This window comes from Hippopotamus amphibius, chromosome 7, assembly GCF_030028045.1.
Source record: "Hippopotamus amphibius kiboko isolate mHipAmp2 chromosome 7, mHipAmp2.hap2, whole genome shotgun sequence".
In the NCBI taxonomy this organism is placed as follows: Eukaryota; Metazoa; Chordata; class Mammalia; order Artiodactyla; family Hippopotamidae; genus Hippopotamus; species Hippopotamus amphibius.
This window is the reverse complement of record NC_080192.1, coordinates 127,261,505-127,284,837: the sequence shown is the minus strand read 5'-3', so window position 1 is coordinate 127,284,837 and position 23,333 is coordinate 127,261,505. Positions and strand designations below refer to the sequence as shown.

The 23,333-nt window shown below is 38.2% G+C and overlaps 1 protein-coding gene across 5 annotated transcripts in view; it reads right to left on the bottom strand.

Moving 5' to 3' along the window:
- RBKS (ribokinase) overlaps positions 1 to 23,333 on the bottom strand; it is a 99,570-nt gene that overhangs the window by 68,030 nt on the left and 8,207 nt on the right. For all 5 annotated transcript variants that reach the window (XM_057743699.1, XM_057743698.1, XM_057743701.1 and 2 more), the window contains exon 2: positions 4,878 to 5,010. In XM_057743699.1, coding sequence (XP_057599682.1) covers positions 4,878 to 5,010 — 133 coding nt within the window. The remainder of the gene's footprint in view (positions 1 to 4,877; positions 5,011 to 23,333) is intronic.

The following is a 23,333-nucleotide window of genomic DNA, read 5'->3' as shown; positions in this document are numbered from 1 at the left end:
TGTGAATTAGGATCATGGAAAACAAAAGGGCTGCATGTGTCAGGAGCAAGAGCAGTTCCTCCAGCTGAGGGGACTGAAGCACTTCCTTCACTCTGATGACTGGAAAGATCTCTCTGCATTGAGGGAGAGCCAGTCAGCGGCGTCCACAGCCCAGAACTGTGTCCAGTGCTGAGGGGAGTAACTGCAGTTAGTGCTGTCACGATAAATGTCATTTCAAAATGGTTGAGGAATGGGCTGCTTAGAATCCTTGAATGTCAGAAAATATCTAGTAATTTCACCCGTCCACATATATTTGAGGTAAATGAAACAGAGGACCAAGGTATCATACCCAAGGTCATGAGATTGAGTATTCTGTTAAAAAAATTATTACATATATTAAAACAGGTTCCTGAGTTTCAAAGTTAGAATACATGAAGATGTAATTAACACTAAAACCAAGCTGAACATGATTCGATCTTTGTGATTCAAGATATTTTGTGGCTTTCCAGTGCCTGAGGGTCACAGTGAACAGCAAGTTTAGGAGACTAAGCTGCATTTGTTGTCATGTAACAAAATCCAGTAGTTGCTTTTTTGAAGAAATCCCTCATAATAACTTTATAACTTGTCATTTGTGGCTTTATCATAAAAGATGAAGAATACATAAAATTCCAGTTGTTTATGCTATCTGGTTGTTTAAATCTTAGATAAAAGGGTGTCTACCTTAATGACTGATGGCTTTTAATATGCAAAGTTAATGTTTCAATCACCATGATCAGGCCTGCTTATCTGAGAGTGGTGGTGGGTTTGTGGTAATCCAAGTATTTCTTCCATTCTTCCTATATGAGGCATATTTATTCATTTATTAGGCATATTGGTTTGGGTCATAGGATCCTTGTGTTTGAACATGTGACCAAGCATTCCTATCAATATAGCCAACTAGTTTTAGCCAGTCATCTTTCAACAGAGTTCAGAAAAGAGATTTCACTTCATTATAAAATAAACATAAATATAAATATATATATGTGTGTGTATATATATATATATATACACACACACACACTACCTAGAAAGGCTTGGTGACTAATTTTTGATCTTTGAAGATTAAAATCTCAGTGCTTGATCAGTGGATTGTCCCACAGTAGTCTAACATAGAAGGGTACCTTTATGGTTAACACGATGGGTACTCGAATACACTGCTTTTCAAGCTAACTGTGGTGAAGGTTCAGGTTTTCGTTATTTTCTTTCCTTTTTCCATTTTCAATACATTGTGGACTAATAATTTTGTACAATAAGAATGTAAGAGTCACACAAAGGCATAATTTATTATTATTATACTTATCGGCTATGAAATTATGCTGTTAAATTACTCTCAGTTTCTACACTGTCCTGACCAGTGATAGTTTGCAGCTTGGCCTGAGGGCCAGATTTTGAGTAGCACTGCTCTAACATACTGCCTCTGTCACAGAACTTTATACCTTTTTTAAAAAAAATTTTTTCTATTGGAGCATAGTTGATTAACAGTGTTGTGTTAGTTTCAGATGTACAGCAAAGTGATTCAGTTTATACATATACATGTATCTATTTTTCAAATTCTTTTCCCATTTAGGTTATTACAGGATACTGAGCAGAGTTCCCTGTGCTATACAGCAGGTCCTTGTTGGTTATCTATTTTAAATATAGTAGTGTGTACATGAACCAGATCATTCTTAATAGAACACAGATGACTGTTTATATGAGAGGGTTTAGACCATCCCACATTTGAAGGAGGCAGGACCAGGTAATTTCTTGAAGCTCCTCCCAGTTTGCTGATTTGCTGCGTGGGTCGCTAGGGTCCGTGCCTGCTCATGGCATCCTTCTATCTGCGAGGGAAGCAAGGGCTCTGGGCTCATGCTGGGACACTGAATCTTGAGCTGTTTATTCTATCACAGTCCTCCTGAGCTGCCAGTTTTTGATGTTTAGAAATAACTTCCTTCTCTCTTAACATTTGGCTTCAGTGGAATGGAGGAGGAGGAAACACTTAAATCAGGTGAGGTCCTGTGAAAGGTGTCCTACCTAAAAGGCTCTTTGCCCTGCCAAGAAAATTTTCATTTTCTATATCTGCCTGAATTTTTAATGTCAAAATATCATCTCCAGTGATCCTCAGACCGTGGCCTTGGCCTATGACTCAAGTTCAGTTGAGTACTGACTACACAACTCTTAACTACTGGAAGTGTTTCATTACATGTGTCACTGTACGCATCTTGTGGACCCCTGCTCACTAGCCCTCATCACAATACCCTGGCAAATATTTCTCCTGAGCTCAGTATAAGATGCTGTGCCTGTGCCATCAAACAGTGTTCCTTCATCAGCATTTGACACTGAGCTTGTTGCAGGGCAGTAGTAGGTAGGTTAATGTTGCTAAGAAAGCCACAGAAAATTTTCTGTTTTCCTTCTGCTCCATCTGTTCATTTTTATCTTGAGTAATTTCATGATTCTGGTTTTCTACTTGTAATTTGTTATCTTTAAGAAACTGCTATAAGGCAGTTTGGCTAATTTGTTAAATAAAAATACACTTCACAATTGAATGAAATATTATGATTCATGGATAACAATAACTCTTATAAAAGATTTTCTTTTCCTTTTTATGAAGTCTAAGAATACAATGCAATTTGTTTAAGCTTAAATCCATGTCTACAGGTCCCAGGGTGTCTAAGCAAAGTAACCCTGTATAAGTTTTAGTAGGCCATGTTTCCATGTCCTTTCTGTATAGACACCCTGACTAAATTCCATGTGGGGCCAAACAACAGGCAACTAAATCAGGCACAGCAGATATAAAGAACTTTCAAAATTGTACAGATGCTCACATAATCATAATACACAGACCAGAATAAAACAAATAGCACCTCTGTTTAATCAGCCTCGTTATTGGAACATTTCCCAAAATATAGCCCTATGCCTTCTACTCCTCTCACATCCACTCCTATGGTTTTGTGATTCATTTCCCAAGTTCAGTATCACAATTCAAATATTTCTATTTTGCATTTCTCTCTTTGCCTCAAATTCAATAGGCCTAAAATAAGACCAATCTCAAATTCTTTGAGCTGGATGAAGATCCTAGGGGACATTCATTTTTTACTTTACTGGCTACAGGAATAGCTTTCATAAAGCTTCCAAACGGGGGATCTCTAATCTCTTCTTTCACATCTCCAGCTCTAGGGAACTCCCCTCTCCCCAGGGCATCCATTCTTGGTACCTTGCTTCCAATACCGATTCTCTGTCCAGGTTACCCAGCCAGGAAATGATACCATCCTCTTTCCACTGTTCCAAGCTCCCCCTTAAGTCTGTACTATCTGATTATTCCCCAAACCCTTATTTCGAATCAGGTATAGGATGGGTCAGACCTAATACTTTTAATCAGCTCCTTCTCCTGGCCCCATACTTCCCAGCACGTAATAGGTCATCAATAATTAATTGCCAGTTGATACTGTAAATCTATCAAGAGCTCAACCTTAGCAAATGAGGACTTCTTAATTTGAATCTTGTGCTTCATGTGATGTTTTTGACCAAATAGCCAGGTGAGAATTATATCATCAATTAGGAAATAAGATATAGTTCATTAGCAAATGAAGTGATAATTACATAGTTTATACATCATTTAAAGACTCCTGTAGAGAGAAAAGTGCTATATGCAATGGGAAATGACATTTCAGAGAAATTTTGGTAAAACCTACCCAGCTCATAGGAGAGAGATCATTCTTTTAAATTTCTCATATTTTTCTTATCCTCTGCTGTGCAGACCCTGGCTAGTTTTCCTAAAACAAATTATCTTTCCTGTTATACCAATAATGCTAGCATCTTAAAATTTCATTAAAGATGCAAAAATTGAATCTTTGGCAGCCAATTTTCTTTTATTTTCAAATAATTTCAGTAGAATGGCTAGAAATAGGATTTCCGTATTTTGTATGTCCTTTCTTTATATACCTGAAAACAGAACTATGCCTAAAGATCAGTTATCTGTAGTTTATTAAGGTCCAGATTCCTTTCTGATTGAAGATATAGCATTAGAAGAAAACAGCTTAGGGAAGAACAAATCATCAATTATTAGACCACGTTTCCAAAAGCTGTGTTGTGGAGTGAAACCTGCTAAAAACAAGATGATTCACACTGTTGTTTAGATGCTGGACCACAGAAACCCACTGGAATAGGCTAATTCCCCTCACCTCCTACACTCCAGTTATAAATTCATTAAATTCAGGGAATGCAGCACATTTGAGGACTGCTACTTCCAGAGGATTCAGTGAGGTAGAAACTAATATAAAGGACAAGGAAGATTACTCTATTTAAGTCTTTAAAAACAATGAACCTCTCAAAGACTCATACAGATATTTAAACATGAATGTACATGTACTTGTTTATAGCAGCACTGTTTACAACAGCCAAAAGGTGGGAATAGCCCATCAGCACATAAATGAGTAAAAAAAAAAAAAAAAAAAAGTGATATATACAATGGAATATTATTCAGCCACAAAAGGAATAAAGTATTAATACATGCTATAAAGTAGATGAACCTTGAAAACATTATGCTAAGTGAAAGAAGCCAGACACAAAATGTCACATATCATACGATTCCATTTATAGGAAATATCTAGAATAGATAAATCCATAGAGACAGAAGGCAGATTGGTGGTTGCCAGGGGCTGAGGGGAGGGGGAAATGGGGAGAAACTGCTTAATGGGTAAGGAGTTTTTACTTCGGAATGATGGAAATGTTCTGGAACTAGACAGAAATGGTGGTTGTACAACACTGTGAATGTACGAAATGCCACTGAATTGTTCACTTTAAAATCGTTTAAAAAAATGAGCTCATGTCTTAACCAGGTTCTTGCCTCTAGAACCCTCTCCGTTGTACTTTACACTCACCTTGCACACCATGGATGTCTCTGCTCCAAGCCTAGCAGCTTGGACACACTGGTTGGCACCTTTCCCTCCAAAGCCAATGAAAAACTTATGTCCATGGATGGTTTCTCCCGTTTTTGGCAGACGAGAAGTAAGGCTATCATAATTTAAAAAGAGAAGGGGGAGAAAAAGCACACTGGTAACTGCAATCAATTGAAGTTCTTCAGAAGACAGAGACTGCAATCAATTGAAGTTCTTCAGAAGACAGAGGGAAGTTTATCTGATGGCGCTCTAGTCTTAGCAGCCAGAACCGCAAGCAGAAGCAGGAAAGATTACCTTTTACTTGAAGATAACATTCAGTAGTTTGCATCACTATCGAGAATGCATCTGCTTGGCAAAATTCTTCTCTCCCCCACTGCCCCAGCCACACTGCTGTAGCTCTGCTTCAGATGATAGCTCGCAGAGTCTGTACTGCATCAGAGGTGTTCACGGGGGCCTCTGTTTCCCCCCTTGGGGACCTCTTGGAGGGAAGTAACTTCATATTCCCCCTTCCCAATGCCCAGTGCACAACTTTATTCACAGTGGGAATTATTAAAGGGGACCAAGTTCATGTGCATTTCTGTACAGGTTTATCTGCTCACTTACAAGATGCAGGAAGTGTGCCAGGATTCTGGCAATCATGTTCAGGATCTAAGCAGAAGAGGGAAGTTGCAATTCCAGGAACTGAAGACTCTTGTTTCCTTGGATTCTAAAGATCTAAGTTTAGTTTAAAATTGCTACTCTAGAAAATTCCAAACATATAGAACTAGAGAAAATGTTATATTCACTTCCCCTAACCCCATGTACCCATCACCTAGATTCAACTATTTTCAACTCATAGCTGATCTTGTTTCAGCCTATACCTTCACTGACTTCTCCAAGAGCTAAGGATTTTTACTGATATGTTACTGCCTAATGAGGATAGTATTAAATGAGGCAAAACATGTAAAAGACTTGCTCCAGGATATGATTTTCATAACATTAAAGGTGGAAGATGTGAGGAAACAAAATCTCTGAAGAACAGATGACTTTAAAATGGAAAAGGAGTTCTGGGTATAGGGGCAAGTAGAGAACATGGGCTCAAGTGGCATGAGGACTGCTTTGGCCACCAAGAAGTGGGCCAAGGGCCAGACGGAGACGATGGAGAGATGGCAGATGTGCGCTAAAGGTTAATTAGCTTTAGATAGGAAAGAAAGGCCAAGAGAGAAGTTCACAATAATTCTACTGAGGACCTACTCTGTTTTAGCAGATTAGAAATTTACATTCATTTTCCACATAGGCTGTGATCTAAATGAAAACAGTATCTTATTATATTAGAGTAACAGAACAATGCCAATTCCTTCCGGTCCCTAACAGCCTGTTTGCAATGGGATGATGTATGACTGATGCCAAGAACACATGATCATGCCAATAAAAACCAAGTGTGACCTATGAACCTCCTTTATGTAGTTCTAAAAGTCTCAATAAATTGGGCTAAAACTACTCCATTCCTTAGCGGTGCCTGTCAAATATGGGTATTTGAGGTTCAAAAGAGACTCATCAATAATTTGAAAACATCCCACTCTACTCCTCCCCTTTTCAATTCTATTTTTATCTTGGATTCTAAATGCATTTATAGTACATGGAAAAAATATACATCTACAAGGTTCACTTCTGAAAAAGGTACTCAATCAAGAGAAAAATGGTTTTAATGTAATGTTATTATCCTGTCATTTAATTTAGCAATGACAAGTGATGATGAGATTTTGATTTGCATCAGAAATCTTAAACATTTTAGGATTCTGTTATGAACAGGCAATGATGAGTAATCTGTGTGATTGAGTAACTATGAATTCTTGGCTTATTGATGCTGCTACAAACAACATTCACAGCAACCTTAAAAAGAAAAAATATCCAGTGTGGCTAAAAACAGGCCAAAATAACTTAATTAGTAAGACTGTTGCTAAAGAAACTTATGACGTCCACTATATTTATACTTAGATCTGGGTCACAATTCACTGGTTTGAATTAAGTGTATTTTTTATTATCAACTGTGGGAAATCATGAAAAATATATCACCAGATTATTATTGGGATGTACGTGTCCATGGGGGAGGAGTGAAATCAGGGGTACAGCATGTGTGTGTTTGACGTGGGAGCAGATGGCTGGGATTTAAACTCATTTCTAAACAACTTATATTAATATAAGCACTGTACTAACTTAGCCATCACTGAAATTCCTCACTCCTTTGGAATGCTACTATTTTCTTTTCCTTCTACATCTTTGGGTCCTACTCTTATCTCCTTCTTCCCTCGGTCGTCACCTTTCCCTGCATGAGGACAGGGACCAATGTCTGCACCATTTTATCCCCATATGCTGACTGAATGAAGCTTTCTAAGAGTCTCCTCTTATCTCTGAAGGGTAGCAGAATATGCTCACCCAAAATATGACTGGAGGAGTTGAGGACATGCCACTGCAAAATATGCTGCTTTGGTATAATGATTATCTTGACTGTAGGCACCTGAAAAACAGCAAATGCAGGGAGAGGCTTTCTCTGAACTCCCCTTATCTGCCTACAGACAGATCCTCCCAAAGGAACTCAACTGCCATCCATCCCCTTCCTGGGAGTTTCATCAACCAGAGAGGATTGACTCTTGTCACAGGAGAGGAGGCTAGAAGTCAATACCATACCTAGACAGACATTGTCACAGACACACATCGTCACAGACTATCACACCTCCCATCTGTTCTTCTAAGGGGCCATTCATCTGTCTTAAAAATCATTCACTCTCCCCTAAGAGACCTACCGCTTCCCTCCCCCTCCCCTATTAAGATACTACTTAACCACGAATTCTAAGTCACCTTGGGGGTTCATTTTTACCTCTGGGTATCTCCCCTGTATACCTGAGGGATACATGTTAACAAGTTTGTTTTTCTCTTGTTAATCTTTCATTATAGGGTCTCAGCCAAGAACTCAGAAAGGTAGAGGGAAGATTATTTTTCCTCCCCTACATCTCTTTTCCATGTCTCCCCCATATGGCATCTGTTCTTTCCTCTGAATTGGAGATGTGGAAGTGTTGACAATGAGGAGGCGGAGGCTGGGATGACTGTTCAACTGTCTGGCAATAACGATTCCATGTTTATAAGACCTTGTCCACTGCATTCCTAGCATCGGCAGCGCTCCTTTTGTGTCAGCAAGAACTGTAACTAGAACGCATGCTGTCACTCCTTCATTCATACATTAATTCGACAAATGGTAAGTCAGTGAACCTCCTGAGGGCAAAACCAGCTTGCCGACAATGAGATAAAACCCAACCATGATGCTAATAACATAAGTGAAAAAAAGTCACAGAATAAGATTAGTATGACCTGATTCATGTTTCTTAATAGGAAAAACATACATGTTCTCATATGATATGTAAATGCATAGGAAATGAAATGTTAATGACATATATCCATGAGAAGGATGCGAGTGGGGAGCAAAAGTGCATGGAAGTACAGTAAGTCCCCTACAGACGAACAAATTCCATTCTGAGAGTGCGTTTTTAAGTCTAATATGTTTGTAAGTCCAACAAAGTTAGCCTAGGTACCCAACTAACACAATCGGCTATATAGTACTGTAATAGGTTTATAATACTTTTCATGCAAATAATAAATAAAAAACAAACACAAAAAATAAAATATTTTTTAAAAAATTGGAATATAATTGCTTTACACTCTTGTACCAGTTTTTGAGGTACACCAAGGTCAATCATCTGTATTTATACACATATCCCCGTATTCCCTCCCTCCCTTGACTTACTCCATCCTCCCCGTCCCAGTCCTGTAAGGCATCATCCATCCACGAGTTGAACTCCCTTTGTTATACAGCAACTTCCCACTGGCTATTTTACAGTTGGTAGTATATATATGTCTATGCTACTCTCTCACTTCATCTCAGCTTCCCCTTCATCGCCAGCCCCCCCAAACCTCGAGTTCTCCAGTCCATTTGCTGCATCTGCTTCCTTATTCTTGTCTTGTCACTGAGTTCATCAGTACCATTTTTAGATTCCATATTTATGAGTTAGCATACTATATCTGTCTTTCTCGTTCTGACTTACTTCACTCTGTATGACAGACTCTAGGTCTATCCACATTACATAAAGCTCCATCTCGTTCCTTTTTATAGCTGAGTAATATTCCATTGTATATATGTGCCACATCTTCTTTATCCATTCATTTGTTGATGGGCATTTAGGTTGCTTCCATGTCCTGGCTATTGTAAATAGTGCTGCAATAAACAGTATGGTACATGTCTCTTTTGGGATTATGGTTTTCTCTGGGTATATGCCCAGGAGTGGGATTACTGGATCATATGGTAGTTCTATTTGTAGTTTTTTAAGGAACCTCCAAACTGTTTTCCATAGTGGCTGTACCAACTTACATTCCCACCAACAGTGCAGGAGAGTTCCCTTTTCTCCACACCCTCTCCAACATTTATTGTTTCCAGATTTTGTGATGATGGCCATTCTGATCCGTGTGAGGTGATACCTCATTGTAGTTTTGATTTGCATTTCTCTGATGATGAGTGATGTTGAGCATCTTTTCATGTGTTTGTTGGCCATCTGTATGTCTTCTTTGGAGAAATGTCTATTTAGGTCTTCTGCCCATTTGTGGATTGGGTTATTTGCTCTTTTGGTATTAAGCTGCATGAGCTGCTTGTATATTTTGGAGGTTAATCCTTTGTCCGTTGTTTCGTTGGCAACTATTCTTTCCCATTCTGAGGGTTGCCTTCTTGTCTTGTTTATGGTTTCTTTCGCTGTGCAAAAGCTTTTAAGTTTCATGAGGTCCCATTTGTTTATTCTTGATTTTATTTCCATGATTCTAGGAGGTGGGTCAAAAAGGGTCTTGCTTTGATGGATGTCATAGAGTGTTCTGCCTATGTTTTCCTCTAGGAGTTTTATAGTGTCTGGCCTTCCATGTATGTCTTTCATCCATTTGGAGTTTATTTTTGTGTATGGAGTGAGAACATATTTACTCTTACAGTACAGTACCTTGAAAAGTACAGTAGTACAGTACAACAGCTGGCATACAGGGGCTCACATCGCATGAAGAGGCAAGAGTTACTGACTGGAGGGGGGAGAGGAGGTGGGAGATGGCAGAGCTGAAGGATCGTTAGCAACAAGAGATGGAGGGTAAACTACAATTTCACTCACATCTGATGTTGATGGAACGCCCGATCGCATCTTGGAAAGTTCACAACTTGAAGGTTCACATCTTTGTGTTTTATGGCAAGCCACTTGTTACTACTTCAGATTCATCTGGCCTCCCTGCATCTTTTTTCCAGCTGCCAGTTGCCTCCAGCTGGCTTCTCGATGGTGCAGCCTAACAGAGCCTTGCCCAGGGCCACCCTCTCCCAACTCCAGGGTTTCTATTTCTGTTCTGGGCTGTCCTGCAGGACACAGCAACCTGTTAGACACGTATCTTGGTATAGGCTCTTCTGCTTCCCGACTTCACTTTCCCCGGCTCTTGCTCTTGCTCCCTGGATTACAGTCCAGCATAGAGGATGTGCATTCAAGCCTTTGTCTTATTGCCCTGCTTTCTGTTGAACCCAGATTAAAACAGTTTATTGCTGACTTTTTTTTTTTAAGTGAATGAATTAAAAGAGTGGAAAGTGGACTGGAGAGCAACTAGAACATCAGTTACAAACAGGCAGAAGCATTTCTAAATTAGAGATCCTAAATTACTTGGAATTAGGCTTTCCTATCTTTTTTTCTTTATTAAAATCGTGAAATTAAGGTCAGGTTCAGGAAAGGACCTACACAAAGCACCATCTGCTGTATAAAAGCATCACCATGATTCTTCCCAATTCAAACATGAGCTCTGAGTAGGGTGTCAAAGACAGACCAATTAAGTGCTCAAAGGAAAAAAAAAAAAGGAAGCAGTACTGGTAGAAATATACTGTTGCTACCACAGAAAATTTTTAAATAGTGTAAATTTCTGAATGAAGAATACCAGCCATAAGAAATATGTTTGAATTTAAAACAAATTCGTAGCTTTAAAAGGTCATGATATTTTAAAGTTGGATGGAAGGAAGCACTGATAAATGTTCAGGTGGCCCCCCAGTCTTTGGGGCCACGAGAAGCCATGTGGTTAGAGGTTGGTTGTACAAGGCAGGAGGCCTGAGCCGCTTAACAGATTGCATTACCTTTGACAGCTTTCCCCCTCTTTGAACCAGCTTCTTCTCTTGCAAAACAGGTTTAATAATACTTGTCAACTCCTTAAATGCCTGGGTTTTGTACTCTGAGTTATTTCACTGACAGGTGTTATCAGAACAACTTATCAATTGCTTTTAACTTCTTGACAATGATGTGCCTGTTACAGATTCTCAGAGATGATTCATATCAAAGAAAGGAAGGACCTGGTGAAACAGGGATAAGAAGCATTTTGACCAAAGAGGTTAAATTGATAATGGCTCCAGCCAAAAGTCAAGGAATATGTTGCCTTTTGGCTTTTGTAATTCCATCCTTTCTTCTTCAGGCTGCAAGCTACTGACACTGCACCCCGCTGTAACAGGGGGCTGTATCATTAGTTATGACCCAGTTCACGTCCATTATGCTCATTTATTATTCCTACTGCCTGTGTTTTTCAACCATATCTGTTCTTCTCAGCATTTGTGTATGTCACAAGCATGGGAGAAATTCCCAAACCAAGCTAGTGATATCTATTTCTATCTCTGTAAAGAGAACTTAGCCTTGCAGCTAAAACTTCATTTTGTGGTGCCTAGCCCTAAATTTGCAGACAGACATGTATGATTTATTTAAAGAAATGAAACATGAATTATGCCTCAAATGGTTCTTCACTGATTTTGATTTCTAACTCATATGTTTTCCTAGCTAACAAGCCTGCAGCTAAAAAGTCATTTTGTCCGAAGATGCAGCTACTCTTGAATTTATAGAATGGATAAATGATACTCTAGTCATAAGTGGCCAGCCTTTCAGAGTGTCATATACTTGACCCTTATTTATTTAAATTTTGCTTTTGTGTGAGAAGGTGTGCTAGGCATCAGGAGAGCTAGTAAGCCAAGCATGTTACGGTTTTCTCCCATGTTATGGTCTCACATGACTTTTCATTCACATCTCTGTTTAAATGTTACCTCCTCGGAGAGGCCTTTCCAGACCACCTTAGAGGTGAGAGAGCCCCTTCCTAACTGAATTTTTGTTAAGTATTCATTCATTCATTCATTCATTCTGACAAGAAACACTAGATTTTTGGATCAGATCCAGCCTTTGAATTACTCCTAATTGTGTTAATTCTCCATGTCCCAATCCTCTGTGGGGTGACATGATGAGAGAAACCTTTAAATCATGAGTTTTGGGAGTTGATGTAGGACAGCTGACACAGCTGCTGCTCCTCCTCCCCTCTGGGGTGGGATGGGGCAGGGGCGGGGGTGGGGGGGGGGAAGGGGGAGAAGAACATGACATACTGACCTTTGCTCTGTAATGTAAACTAATCCTCTTAGGGGAAAGGAGGGGGAGATCTTCAGGTTTACAACCCCCAGAATGTAAACAAATGTATCCAAGGAAAAAGTCTCTAAATCCTTCCAGAGGTCTCTGACTTCTACGGTTTGTTTGCCATTCAAACATTCTTTAACCCAAGTACCAAGAGGCTTCCTCAGAAAGTCGTGATCATGTGCAAACGTGAAAACATTTATGGAGCACTGCTTCCCAATAATTTTGTTCATAGCAATATCACTGCCCAACAGTACAACACTCACTCATTTCTTTGCTCTTGCCCTAGCTTCTTTTGGATTAATTGTATTCCATTTCTTCTTCACTATTGATGTGTTATTAACTCTACCTCTTTCTTCTGTTTTTTAAAAGTGATTCATCTAGAGTTTACAATAAGCACTTTAACTTAGTTTATTTCTGAATATTACTAAACCACTTTACTGATAAATGTAATTTACTTTATGGTAGCATTCTTCCATTTCTCCTTCCTAACCTTTGTGCTATTATTGGCATACATTTTACTTCTGTGATATAAGCCTCACAACACCGTGTTATTATTTTTATTTAAATTGTCAATTGCTTTTTAAAGAAATGAAGAAATGAAGAAAAGAACTCTTTGCATTTACCCATAGGTTTACCATTTTGGGGGCTTTTCATGCCTTTAAGTGGATCTGAGTTCCCCTCTAGTATTCTTTTGGTTTCACCTAAAGAACTTCCTTCAATATTTATTGTAGTCCAAGTTTCTAGTGATAAATTCTCTTGGCTATTGTTTTTCTGTCTTTATTTCCCCATCATATTTGAAGGATATAGAATTTTATGTTCACAGGTTATTTTTCCAGTACTTCAAAGATTTCATTTTTCTTTTTCTGGCTTGCATTGTTTCTTATAAGAAGTCTGCCATCAATCTTTGTTTTCCTTATGTAATGTGTATTTTTCCCTCTGAATGTGTTTAAGAGTTTCTGTTTATAATTGGTTTGCAGGACTTTGATTAGAGTGTGCTTTGCTATGGTTTACATTATGTTTATCTTGCTTAGGGTTCACTGAAATTCTTAGATCTATGTGTTTATATTTTTCATAACATTTGAAAAAAATCCAGCCATTGTTTCTTCATACTTTTTGTGTCTCCCACTTTTTTCTTCTTAGATTCCATTTACACACATGATAGACTGCTTGTCTCACATCACAGAGTCTCTGTGCATTTTGCTCAGTCATTTTTTCCCTCTGTGCTTCAATTTAGATAATCTCTATTCACTGTCTTCAAGTACAGTGATCCCTTCTTCTGTAATGTCTACTCTGCTGATAAGCCCATCAAGTGAATTTTTCATTTCAAATATTGCATCTTTCATTTTCATTTTTAAATCTCTATTTGGTTATTTTATACATCTTCCACTTTTCTCCTATGTTCAAGTTCTTTAAATCACTGAGCATATTTACAAGGGCTCTTCTAAAAGCCCTCTCTGCTAATTCCATCATCTCTCTCATTTCTTTATTGGTTTTGATTGACTTTTTTTTTCTTGGTTATGGATAACATTTTCTTGACTCTTTTCATGTCTAATAACTTTTGATTGAATGCTGAACATTGCAAATGTTACATCATTAAGTGTCTTAATTTTATTTTTCCAAAGGGTTGAACTTTCTCAGGTAGTTAGTTTGTGGATCTGTTTGAGCCTTTGAGGACTGTTTTTGAGAGTTGTTAGCGTGAGTTTAGAGTAGCCTTTACTTTAGAGCAAGTTTACCTCTTCTACTAAATTGTGGTCTTTCTTGGATCTCTCTGAACACTCCAGGGGTTCAACAATGTCTCTGGCTGGATAAAACTCAACACCTCCCATTCCTGTATAATTTCTGGGATGTATTCAGCTTTGAGCTCTCCAGTAGTTCCTCAGCTTTGTGGAGTTTCTATGTATGTCCATTTAGCATTTAGCAACAGAAACAAGGGACTCCTTTGCAGATTTCTGGACCTTTTTCTGTTTAGCTCCTTCTCTTCCAGTATATGTTCCCATAAATCCTAGCCACTGTAGTCTCCTTAAGTTACGAACTTGGTTTTCTCAACTCACTGATGCAGCTGTGCTTTTCTTGAGCTCCTCCTCTCTGTACCATGGTGAGTAATGTGCCTCCAGGACTTACCTTGTTTGTTTCCTTTCTCTTCTGGATAACACCTGTTGTCCAATATCAGAAACAGTTGCTTCATATGTTTTGTCCCATTTTCTACTTGTTTATGGTGGGAAGGTAAGTCTGGTACTAGTTATTATAATATGGTCAGAAGCAAATATTTTTTGAATGAATGGTCTACACCTTAAAAGACACTTAGTTGGGATGACAGATGCTCACATACATAATAAATCATACGATGAGGTGAGAGCAGGGCAAAAGTGTTGTATGTGACTGTAGCCCGAGTAGAATGGTTATTAAACAAATATGGTCAGAATAACAGGGACAAAATAGCCTCACATCCTTCTTCATTCTTCCAACGTGGGACAGAGGACTGAGTACAGAAGGCACCAGGAGAGACATATAGTTCAAAGTATTAAAAATATATCTAAAAACTAAAATACCAGCTAATGTCAACAAATCTTTTTGAATAATTATATATATACACACATATGTATGTATACGTACACACACACCCCTCCTTACTCCCAGCTGAGAAAAGTCCTGGAGAAAGAATAAACGCTTGGCTAGGGAGGCGCAGAATGAGCTCTCATTTTGGAACTGCAAGTTGCAAGAGAAGAGGGCAGGAGAAATACATGTATATGTGTATGCGGGACTAGTGAGTGGGGATTGGACAACTATAGGATGGTATAAAGGTATGTGGGAAAATCAGGATGCAGGAAAAAAGGAGCAAGGATGAACTGTTGAGACTAAAGCATTTATCAAACTTCCTGATGAAAAATGTTGTACTTCATTGAGGAAGACAAGCAAAGTATGATAGTGACAAATAAGTATAAACCAATATTTTATTTTCTATTTTGCCAATTAACTATAGTAAACTTTAAAATTTCAAATGACTTCTGTTACCACATTGTAATTGGCTACTTCTTCCTGCCATCTGCTGGTGTAGGTAAAAGAAATATAGATAGAATTAACTTTATCGTAAGCAAAATATGATTAGAAGGCTAAATCAGCATTCAAAAAATAATGCATTCTGTAATCAATTATTACAAATTTTAATTTATCTATTACATTTGGTTTTCAGTGCTTGTGCTTCGTTCACATTCCCATCATCACGAATAATCCAGAACTGATTATATTGTATTTGAGCTTCACGATACATTTGTAAGATGGGTCAGGGTAGGCATTATCATCATTTCTGTTTTAGGAAGAGAGCGAGAACTCAAAAAAGTAATGGCTTATCAATGTAATGTAGCTATGTACACAGCTGTTAGGTAGATGAGTCTAACTTTTAATTCTGGACTTAGGATTCCACTACCATGGCCTTTAAACCATTCTATGCTACTTTCTTTGGCAGCCAACTTTCTCCCAATTTTTTTAAATGAAAACTTTAAAAATCTACTTTCTTAGCAATATAGTAGTATTAACTATAGTCACACTGTTGTACATTACATCCCTGTGACTTATTTATTTTATAACTGGAAGTTTGTTCTTTTTGAGCTTCTACCCATTTCACTCACCCCCGACCCCCACCCCCCACAACCACCAGTCTGTTCTTTGTATCTATAAGCTTAGTTTTTAAATGAAGTGATATCAAAAGGTATTTGTCTGACTTATTTCACTTAACATAATGCCCTCCAGGTCTATCTATATTGTTGCAAATTTTTCTTTTTTTCTTATGGCTGAATAATATCCCATTGTGTGTGTGTGTGTATATATATATATATATATATATATATATATATATATATATACACACCACGCTTTCTTTATTCATTCATGAATCAATGAACCCTTACATTGTTAGTTCTATTTTTAATATTTTTGAGGAAACTTCATTCTGTTTTTCATAATGGCTGTACCAATTTACATTCCCACCAACAGTGCACAATGGTTCCCTTTTCTCCAACACTTATTTTTTCTCTTTTTGATAACAGCCACTCTAACAGGTGTGAGATGATAATATATTGTAGTTTTGATTTGCATTTCCCTGATTAGTGATGTTGAGCATCTTTTCATGTACCTGTTGGGCATCTATATGTCTTCTTTTGAAAAATGTCTATTCAGAACTTCTGCCCATTTTTTAATTGGATTTTTTTTTTTGCTTTGAGTTGTATGAGTTCTTTATATATTTTAGATATTTTTTTCTCAATTTGACTATAATATTGGACATTCAGTAGATATAACAGAAATCTTTAACATTATTTTTATGAGCATAAAAAATAGCAAATTCTTTATTAAAAAAAGACTTACAGTTCACTGCATCCTTCTACTTCTTTTGACTGTGGCACTAAGTGATGTTACAGGGGAGAGTGGTGGCCTCTACTACAATGTCATAATAGAGAAGTGTTCATTCTTAAAATATTATTTGTATTTTAAATCTCTACATATTCTATTCCCTACGCTTGGAAATTTCTTTCCCCTGCTTTTTTTTGGAGCTAATCTATATGCGTCCTTTAAAATTCAACTCAGATATTACTTCCTCTAGGACTCCGAATATAACCGTGTGGGTTAGTTGCCCTGCCTCTACTCCCTAGCAATCTATGCACGTTTCTTTCATTGCCTGTATCACATTTGCTTCTGTATCACTATGGCCTAAGACTGTGCCTGTACACACCAAGTGTCCAATAAACAGTTGTTAAAATATAAATACATTAATAGTGCCAGATACCATTTCTTGAGTGCTTGTCATAAGACAAATACTGCACTAAGCACCTTATGACCACTAAGTCACTTAATCCTTACAGTAATGCCAAGACAAGGTCATTATTTTCATCTCTATTTCACAGATAAGAAGAATGAGAATTAGATTAAAAAACATACCCAAGTTCACTAAGTGAAAGATGCCAAAGCCAGGATTCAAACCAAGGTTGGTCTGACTCCAAAACCCATTATAAGATATTATGTACAAATGTACTTAATGTCCCTTGGAATTATTTATATTTCATGTTTTTATAATTTCTCATTAACTTCTGGTAGCAGTACTTTTGAAGAATATTGGAGTCTTGCAAGCTGAACCAAGATGGTAGGGTGGAAAGACCAAATAATGGTGTTCCTTTCCTTAGAGTTTAGAAGGAATTAAGTTGATGGATCAAAGAATACATAATAATGGTATTTAGGAAGTAATGAAAACTAAATTATAACAACAACAACAAAAAGTACAAGTATACTTCAGAGATATTGCTGGTTCAATTCCACACCAGCATAATAAAGTGAATATTGCAATAAAGCGAGTCACATGAATTTTTTGGTTTCCCCATGCATATAAGTTATGTTTATACTATACTGTAGTCTGTGAGTGTGCAATAGCCTTACGTCTAAAAAAACAACGTACGTACCTACCTTAATTAAAAAATACTTTATTGCTAAAAATGCTAAGCATCATCTGAGTCTTCAGCAAGTCATGATCTTCTAGCTGGTGGAGGGCCTTGTCTCGATGTTGACGGCTGCTGACTGATCAGGGTGAGGCAGCTGTGGCAATTTCTTAAAATTGGACAGTGAAGTTTGCCACATCAATGGATTCTTCCTTTCATGAATGATTTCTCTCTGTAGCGTGTGATGCTGTTGCATAGCATTTTACCCATGTAGAACTTCTTTCAAAATTTGAGTCAATCCTTTCAAACCCTGCTGCTACTTTATCAACTAAGTTTATGTAATATTCAAAATCCTTTATCATTTCAATGATCTTCATAGCATCTTCACCAGCAGTAGATTCCATCTCAAGAAACCACTTTCTTTGCTCACCCGTATGAAGCAGCTCCTCATCTGTTCAAGTATTGTCACGAGACTACAGCAATTCAGTCACATTTCAGGCTCCACTTCTAATTCTAGTTCTCCTGCTGTCTCTATCACACCTGCAGTTACTTCCTCCACTGAAGTCTTGAACCCCTCGGCAGAGTTATCCATGCCGTTGGAATCAACGTCTTCCAAGCTCCTGTTAATGTTAATATTTTGACCTCTTCCCATGAACCACAAATGTTCTTAATAGCATCTAGAATGGTGAATCCTTTCCAGAAGGTTTTCAATTAACTTTCCCCAAATCCAGCAGAGGAATCATTCCATGGCAGATTCAGCCTTATGGAATGTATTTCTTAAATAATAAGATGTGAAAGTAGAAATTATTCCTTGACCCATGGGCTGCAGAGTGGATGTTGTGTTACCAGGCATGTAAGCAACATTAATCTCATTGTACATCTCCATTAGAGCTCTTGGGTGACCAGGTACGTTGTCAACAAACAGGAATATTTTGAAAGAATTTTTTTTTCCTGAGCAGTAGGTCTCAATAGTGAGCTTAAAATATTCAGTAAACCATGTTGTAAACAGAAGTGCTGTCATCCAGGTTTTGTTGTTCCATTTACAGAGCACAGGCAGAATAGATTTAGCCTAATTCTTAAGGGCCCTAGGATTTTCAGAATGGTAAATGAGCACTGGCTTCAACTTTAAGTTGCCAGCTGCATTAGCCCCTAACAAGAGAGTCAGCCTGTCCTTTGAAGCTTTGAAGCCAGGCATTGACTTCTCCTCTCTAACTATGCAAGTTGTAGATGGTATCTTCTAATACGAGGCTGTTTTGTCTGCATTGACAACCTTTTGTTCAGTGCAGCCACCTTCATTACTGATCTGAGCTGGATCTTCTGGATAACTTGCTGCAGCTCCTACATCGGCACCTGCTGCTTCACCTTGCACTTTGATGTGCTGGAGATGGTGCCTTTCCTTAAACCTCATGAACCAACCTCTGCTGGCTTCAAACATTCCTTCTGCAGCTTCCACACCTCCCTCAGCCTTCACAGAATTGAAGAGAGTTAGGGCCTTGCTCTGGATTAGGCTTTGGTTTAAGGGAATATTGTAACTAGTTTGATCTTCCATCCAGACCACTAAAACTTTCTCCACATCAGCAGTACCACTGTTTTGCTTTCTTATCATTCATGTGTTCACTGGAGTGAACTTTTAATTTCCTTCAAGAACCCTTCCTTTGCACTCACAACTTGGGTAACTGACGCAAGAGGACCAGCTTTCGACCTGTCTCTGCTTTCGACCTGTCTCTGCTTTCGACCTGTGTCTGCTTTCGACATGCTTTCCTCACTAAGCTTAATCATTTCTAGCTTTTGATTTAAACCGAGAGATGTGTGATTCTTTCTTTCACTTGAACACTTGGAGGCCACTGTAGGGTTATTAATTGGCCTAATTTCAATATTATTGTGTCTCAGGAAATAGGGAGGCCCGAGGAGAGGGAGCGAGACGGGGCAACGGCCGGTCACTGGAGCAGTCAGAGCACACAAGACACTTATTAAGTTTGAAGTCTTATATGGGCGTGATTCATGGTGCCCCAAATAATTACAATAGTAACATCAAAGGTCACGGATCACAGACCACCATAACAAATACAATAATAATGAAAAAGTTTGAAATACTGCAAGGATTACCAAAATGTGACACAGAGACATGAAGTAAGCAAATGCTATTGAAAAACTGGCGCTGATAGACTTTCTCAGTGCATGGTTGACACAAACCTTCCATTTGTGAAAAACATTATCTGTGAAGTGCAATAAAATGAGGTATGCCTGTACCAAAGAGCTGCTTATAATTTTTATCAAGACAGCCTGAAGGACTTGAGAGTCGAGTTTCTTTACCATTTTTGGCAGAGTACAGTTGACCCTCGAACAACTGGCTTGAACTGTGTGTATAGCCAGATTTTTTTCACTAAATACATACTATAGTGCTACAAGACCCGTGGTTGGTTGAATCCATGGATGTGGTACTGTGGATATGAAGGGCGACTGTAAAGTTCTTTGTCAATTTTTGACCGTGAGGGGGTTGGCACCCCCAACAGCTGCATTATTCAAGGGTCAACTGTACTTGTTTGAAAACAGGTAACTGAAAATTTAGATTTGTTATTTCTCTCTTGGAAATGAAGACTTCTAATTTAGAAAAAAAAAATCTGTATTGCTATCACAGTCTATGGATTATAACATTTTAAACCAGTGGTAAAAATCCAGATGTAAAATATGTAAAAGGCACTTAAAAACTGTTGCATAAGTTAGTTTCTGCACTATTATGGAAGAATTGCATTAGAAAAAAAATTTGACCACAGAGGAAAAGCCAGTATCTAATATGTGATATATCTGGGAAACAAACTAAGAACAAAACAAAGCACCTCCAAACAAAAAAACCCCAAACTCTAAACAAACCCCCCAAGTTTTGTTTAGAAAACAAGTCGACCATACACATGCAAAGATAATTTATAGCTGCCTTCTGCAGATATACAAGAAATGCCCCAAGTCAAGCTAGTATTATAAAAACTGTGAAGTAAAGAAAGGTAAAGATATTTAAAATGTTCATGTGAAGATTTTAAGACCATACTCAGTTGTCATAAGAACTTCACACAATTCAAAGAAATCTTCCTTTATGATTTTTGTTGTATGTTCCTTAAAGATCAAACAACAAAAGGGTAACTCATCACTATGTGGAAAATATCAATACTAACAAGTGATCAAAATTATATCCAATGAGGCAAATTTTGACTTAGTATACCTATGGAAGAAATACACTGGAATTATCTCGGTACCCCGTTTTGGGATACTCAGGCCACTGTCAGCACACATTTATTATGTTACTATAGTCCAGGCTTTGTCTTGAGGTTCTGAGGACATGCAGACCCTGTCCTCACTGAGCTTACAGTCAGGTGTTAACACTGCATGCTCACTGTCAAGATGGGGGACGAGCCAGACACTTAACTAGGAGGTAACTGTCCTGAGCAGAACTCACCTAATTCAAGAACTGATATCCACTGGACAGTGTCATGTGACCAATGCATCAGGAGTTAACACTTTGTATTATCACAGCTGAGAGACTGTATAACCAGGTATGGTGCCGCTTAAAAATTGATGTACTCATGGAAGCAACCTAAACGCCCATCAACAAATGAATGGATAAAGAAGATGTGGCATATATATACAATGGAATATTACTCAGCTATAAAAAGGAATGAGATGGAGCTATATGTAATGAGGTGGATAGACCTAGAGTCTGTCATACAGAGTGAAGTAAGCCAGAAAGAGAAAAACAAATATTGTATGCTAACTCATATGTACGGAATCTAAAAAAAAAAAAACAAAAATGTACTGATAAACCCAGTGACAGGGCAAGAATAAGGATGCAGATGCAGAGAATGGACTGGAGGACACGAGGTTGGGGAGGCGGGGGGCAAAGGGGAAGCTGGGACGAAGTGAGAGAGTAGCATAGACAAATATATACTACCAACTGTAAAACAGATAGCCAGTGGGAAGCTGCTGTATAACAAAGTGAGATCAACTCAATGATGGGTGATGCCTTAGGGGGCCGGGATGGGGAGGGTGAGGGGGAGTCGCAGGGGGGGAGGGAATACGGGGATATGTGTATAAATACAGTTGATTGACTTTGGTGTACCTCAAAAACTGGTACAAGAGTGTAAAGCAATTATATTCCAATAAAGCGCCTAAAAAAAAAAAATGATGTACTCATCTGTGCCAAGTATAACACCCCAGGGTCAGGAATAACCCCATCCTCATTCTCTCAAATGGTAATTTCTCCAAATTACTACGGTCTTGTGCACAGTCACACTACTTCACAGCTCCTGTTTTTACTGCTAAATAGCTTGTTCCCCACCCTGGTGGCACATTAAAATCTATGGGAGGAATTTATTTAAAAAAAATATTGATGCCTGGGCCCTATCCCTGGAAGTCTGGTTTAACTGATTGCAATTGGCAGCCAGTGTTGAGAGCTTTTTCTTTCTCATTTCCACACTGTTTTATGCTAGCTGGAGTCAGTTTTATGGCTGTACTTTCACTTTTACACTATTAGTTCCTTTGCTGCAGAAAGAACTCTAATAGTAGACTCCTCACAATTTTTTTTGCCTCTGAACACTCTCATTTAAAATCTTAAGGGGTGGCCAGCAGAAAAATGGACAAAGAACACATGGACAGGCAGTTCTCGAAAGAGAAATACAAACCAACAAACTTCTGAGAAAATACTCAATCTCACTAGTAATAAAACAGGAGATAACATTTATCACCTTTCAAACCGGCAATGTGTTGGTTAGTTTTCTAGGAAATAGGCGTTTCTCACATTGTTAGTGGGAGTGTATTTTAGAACACTCTTTTTATGAAGGCAAATTGGCAATGTAGTACAAAATTTTAAAAAAATGTTATTTCTCTTGATCTAGAAATTCTACCTCTATGAATTTCCCGAAGGAAAAAGACACAAGTCCAAAAGGTAAGTGTTCAAACAAGTTTATCATAGCAAATGGAATCAACTTAAAGGTTTAACTTTAGGACAGTGAATCAATAAATGTGGTATCTCCCAGGAATACAATGGCAACAGCAATGCTATTGCTGAGTTTGGGGGCAGGGGATGAAGTATGAGGTTTACTGAGCTCCTACTTCTGCACAGTCATCCCCTCTCCCCCAACAAGCATGTACTTACAATACGTATGCATGCACATGGGGATGCATAATTGCACAAGAGGACATATAAGAGGGATTACTAGCAAGACCTAAAAATAAGAGACAAAATAAAAAATCTCACACAATAAACTGGAATAGGAAAAGGAGGGTAAGATGAAGAGCAGACAGTTTAAAAAGAAATGCAAGATACGTAAAGGAAAAGTACAACTGCTATGGAAAAATAATATGGTGGTTCCTCAAAAAATTAAACAGAATTACCATATGATCCTGCAATTCCACTTCTGGGTATATACCCAAAAGAACTGGAAACAAGGACTTGAACAGATATTTGTACACCCATGTTTTATACTAGTATTATTTACAGTAGCCCAAAGGTGGAAGCAATCCCATGTCCATCAGTGGATGAATGGGTAAACAAAATGTGG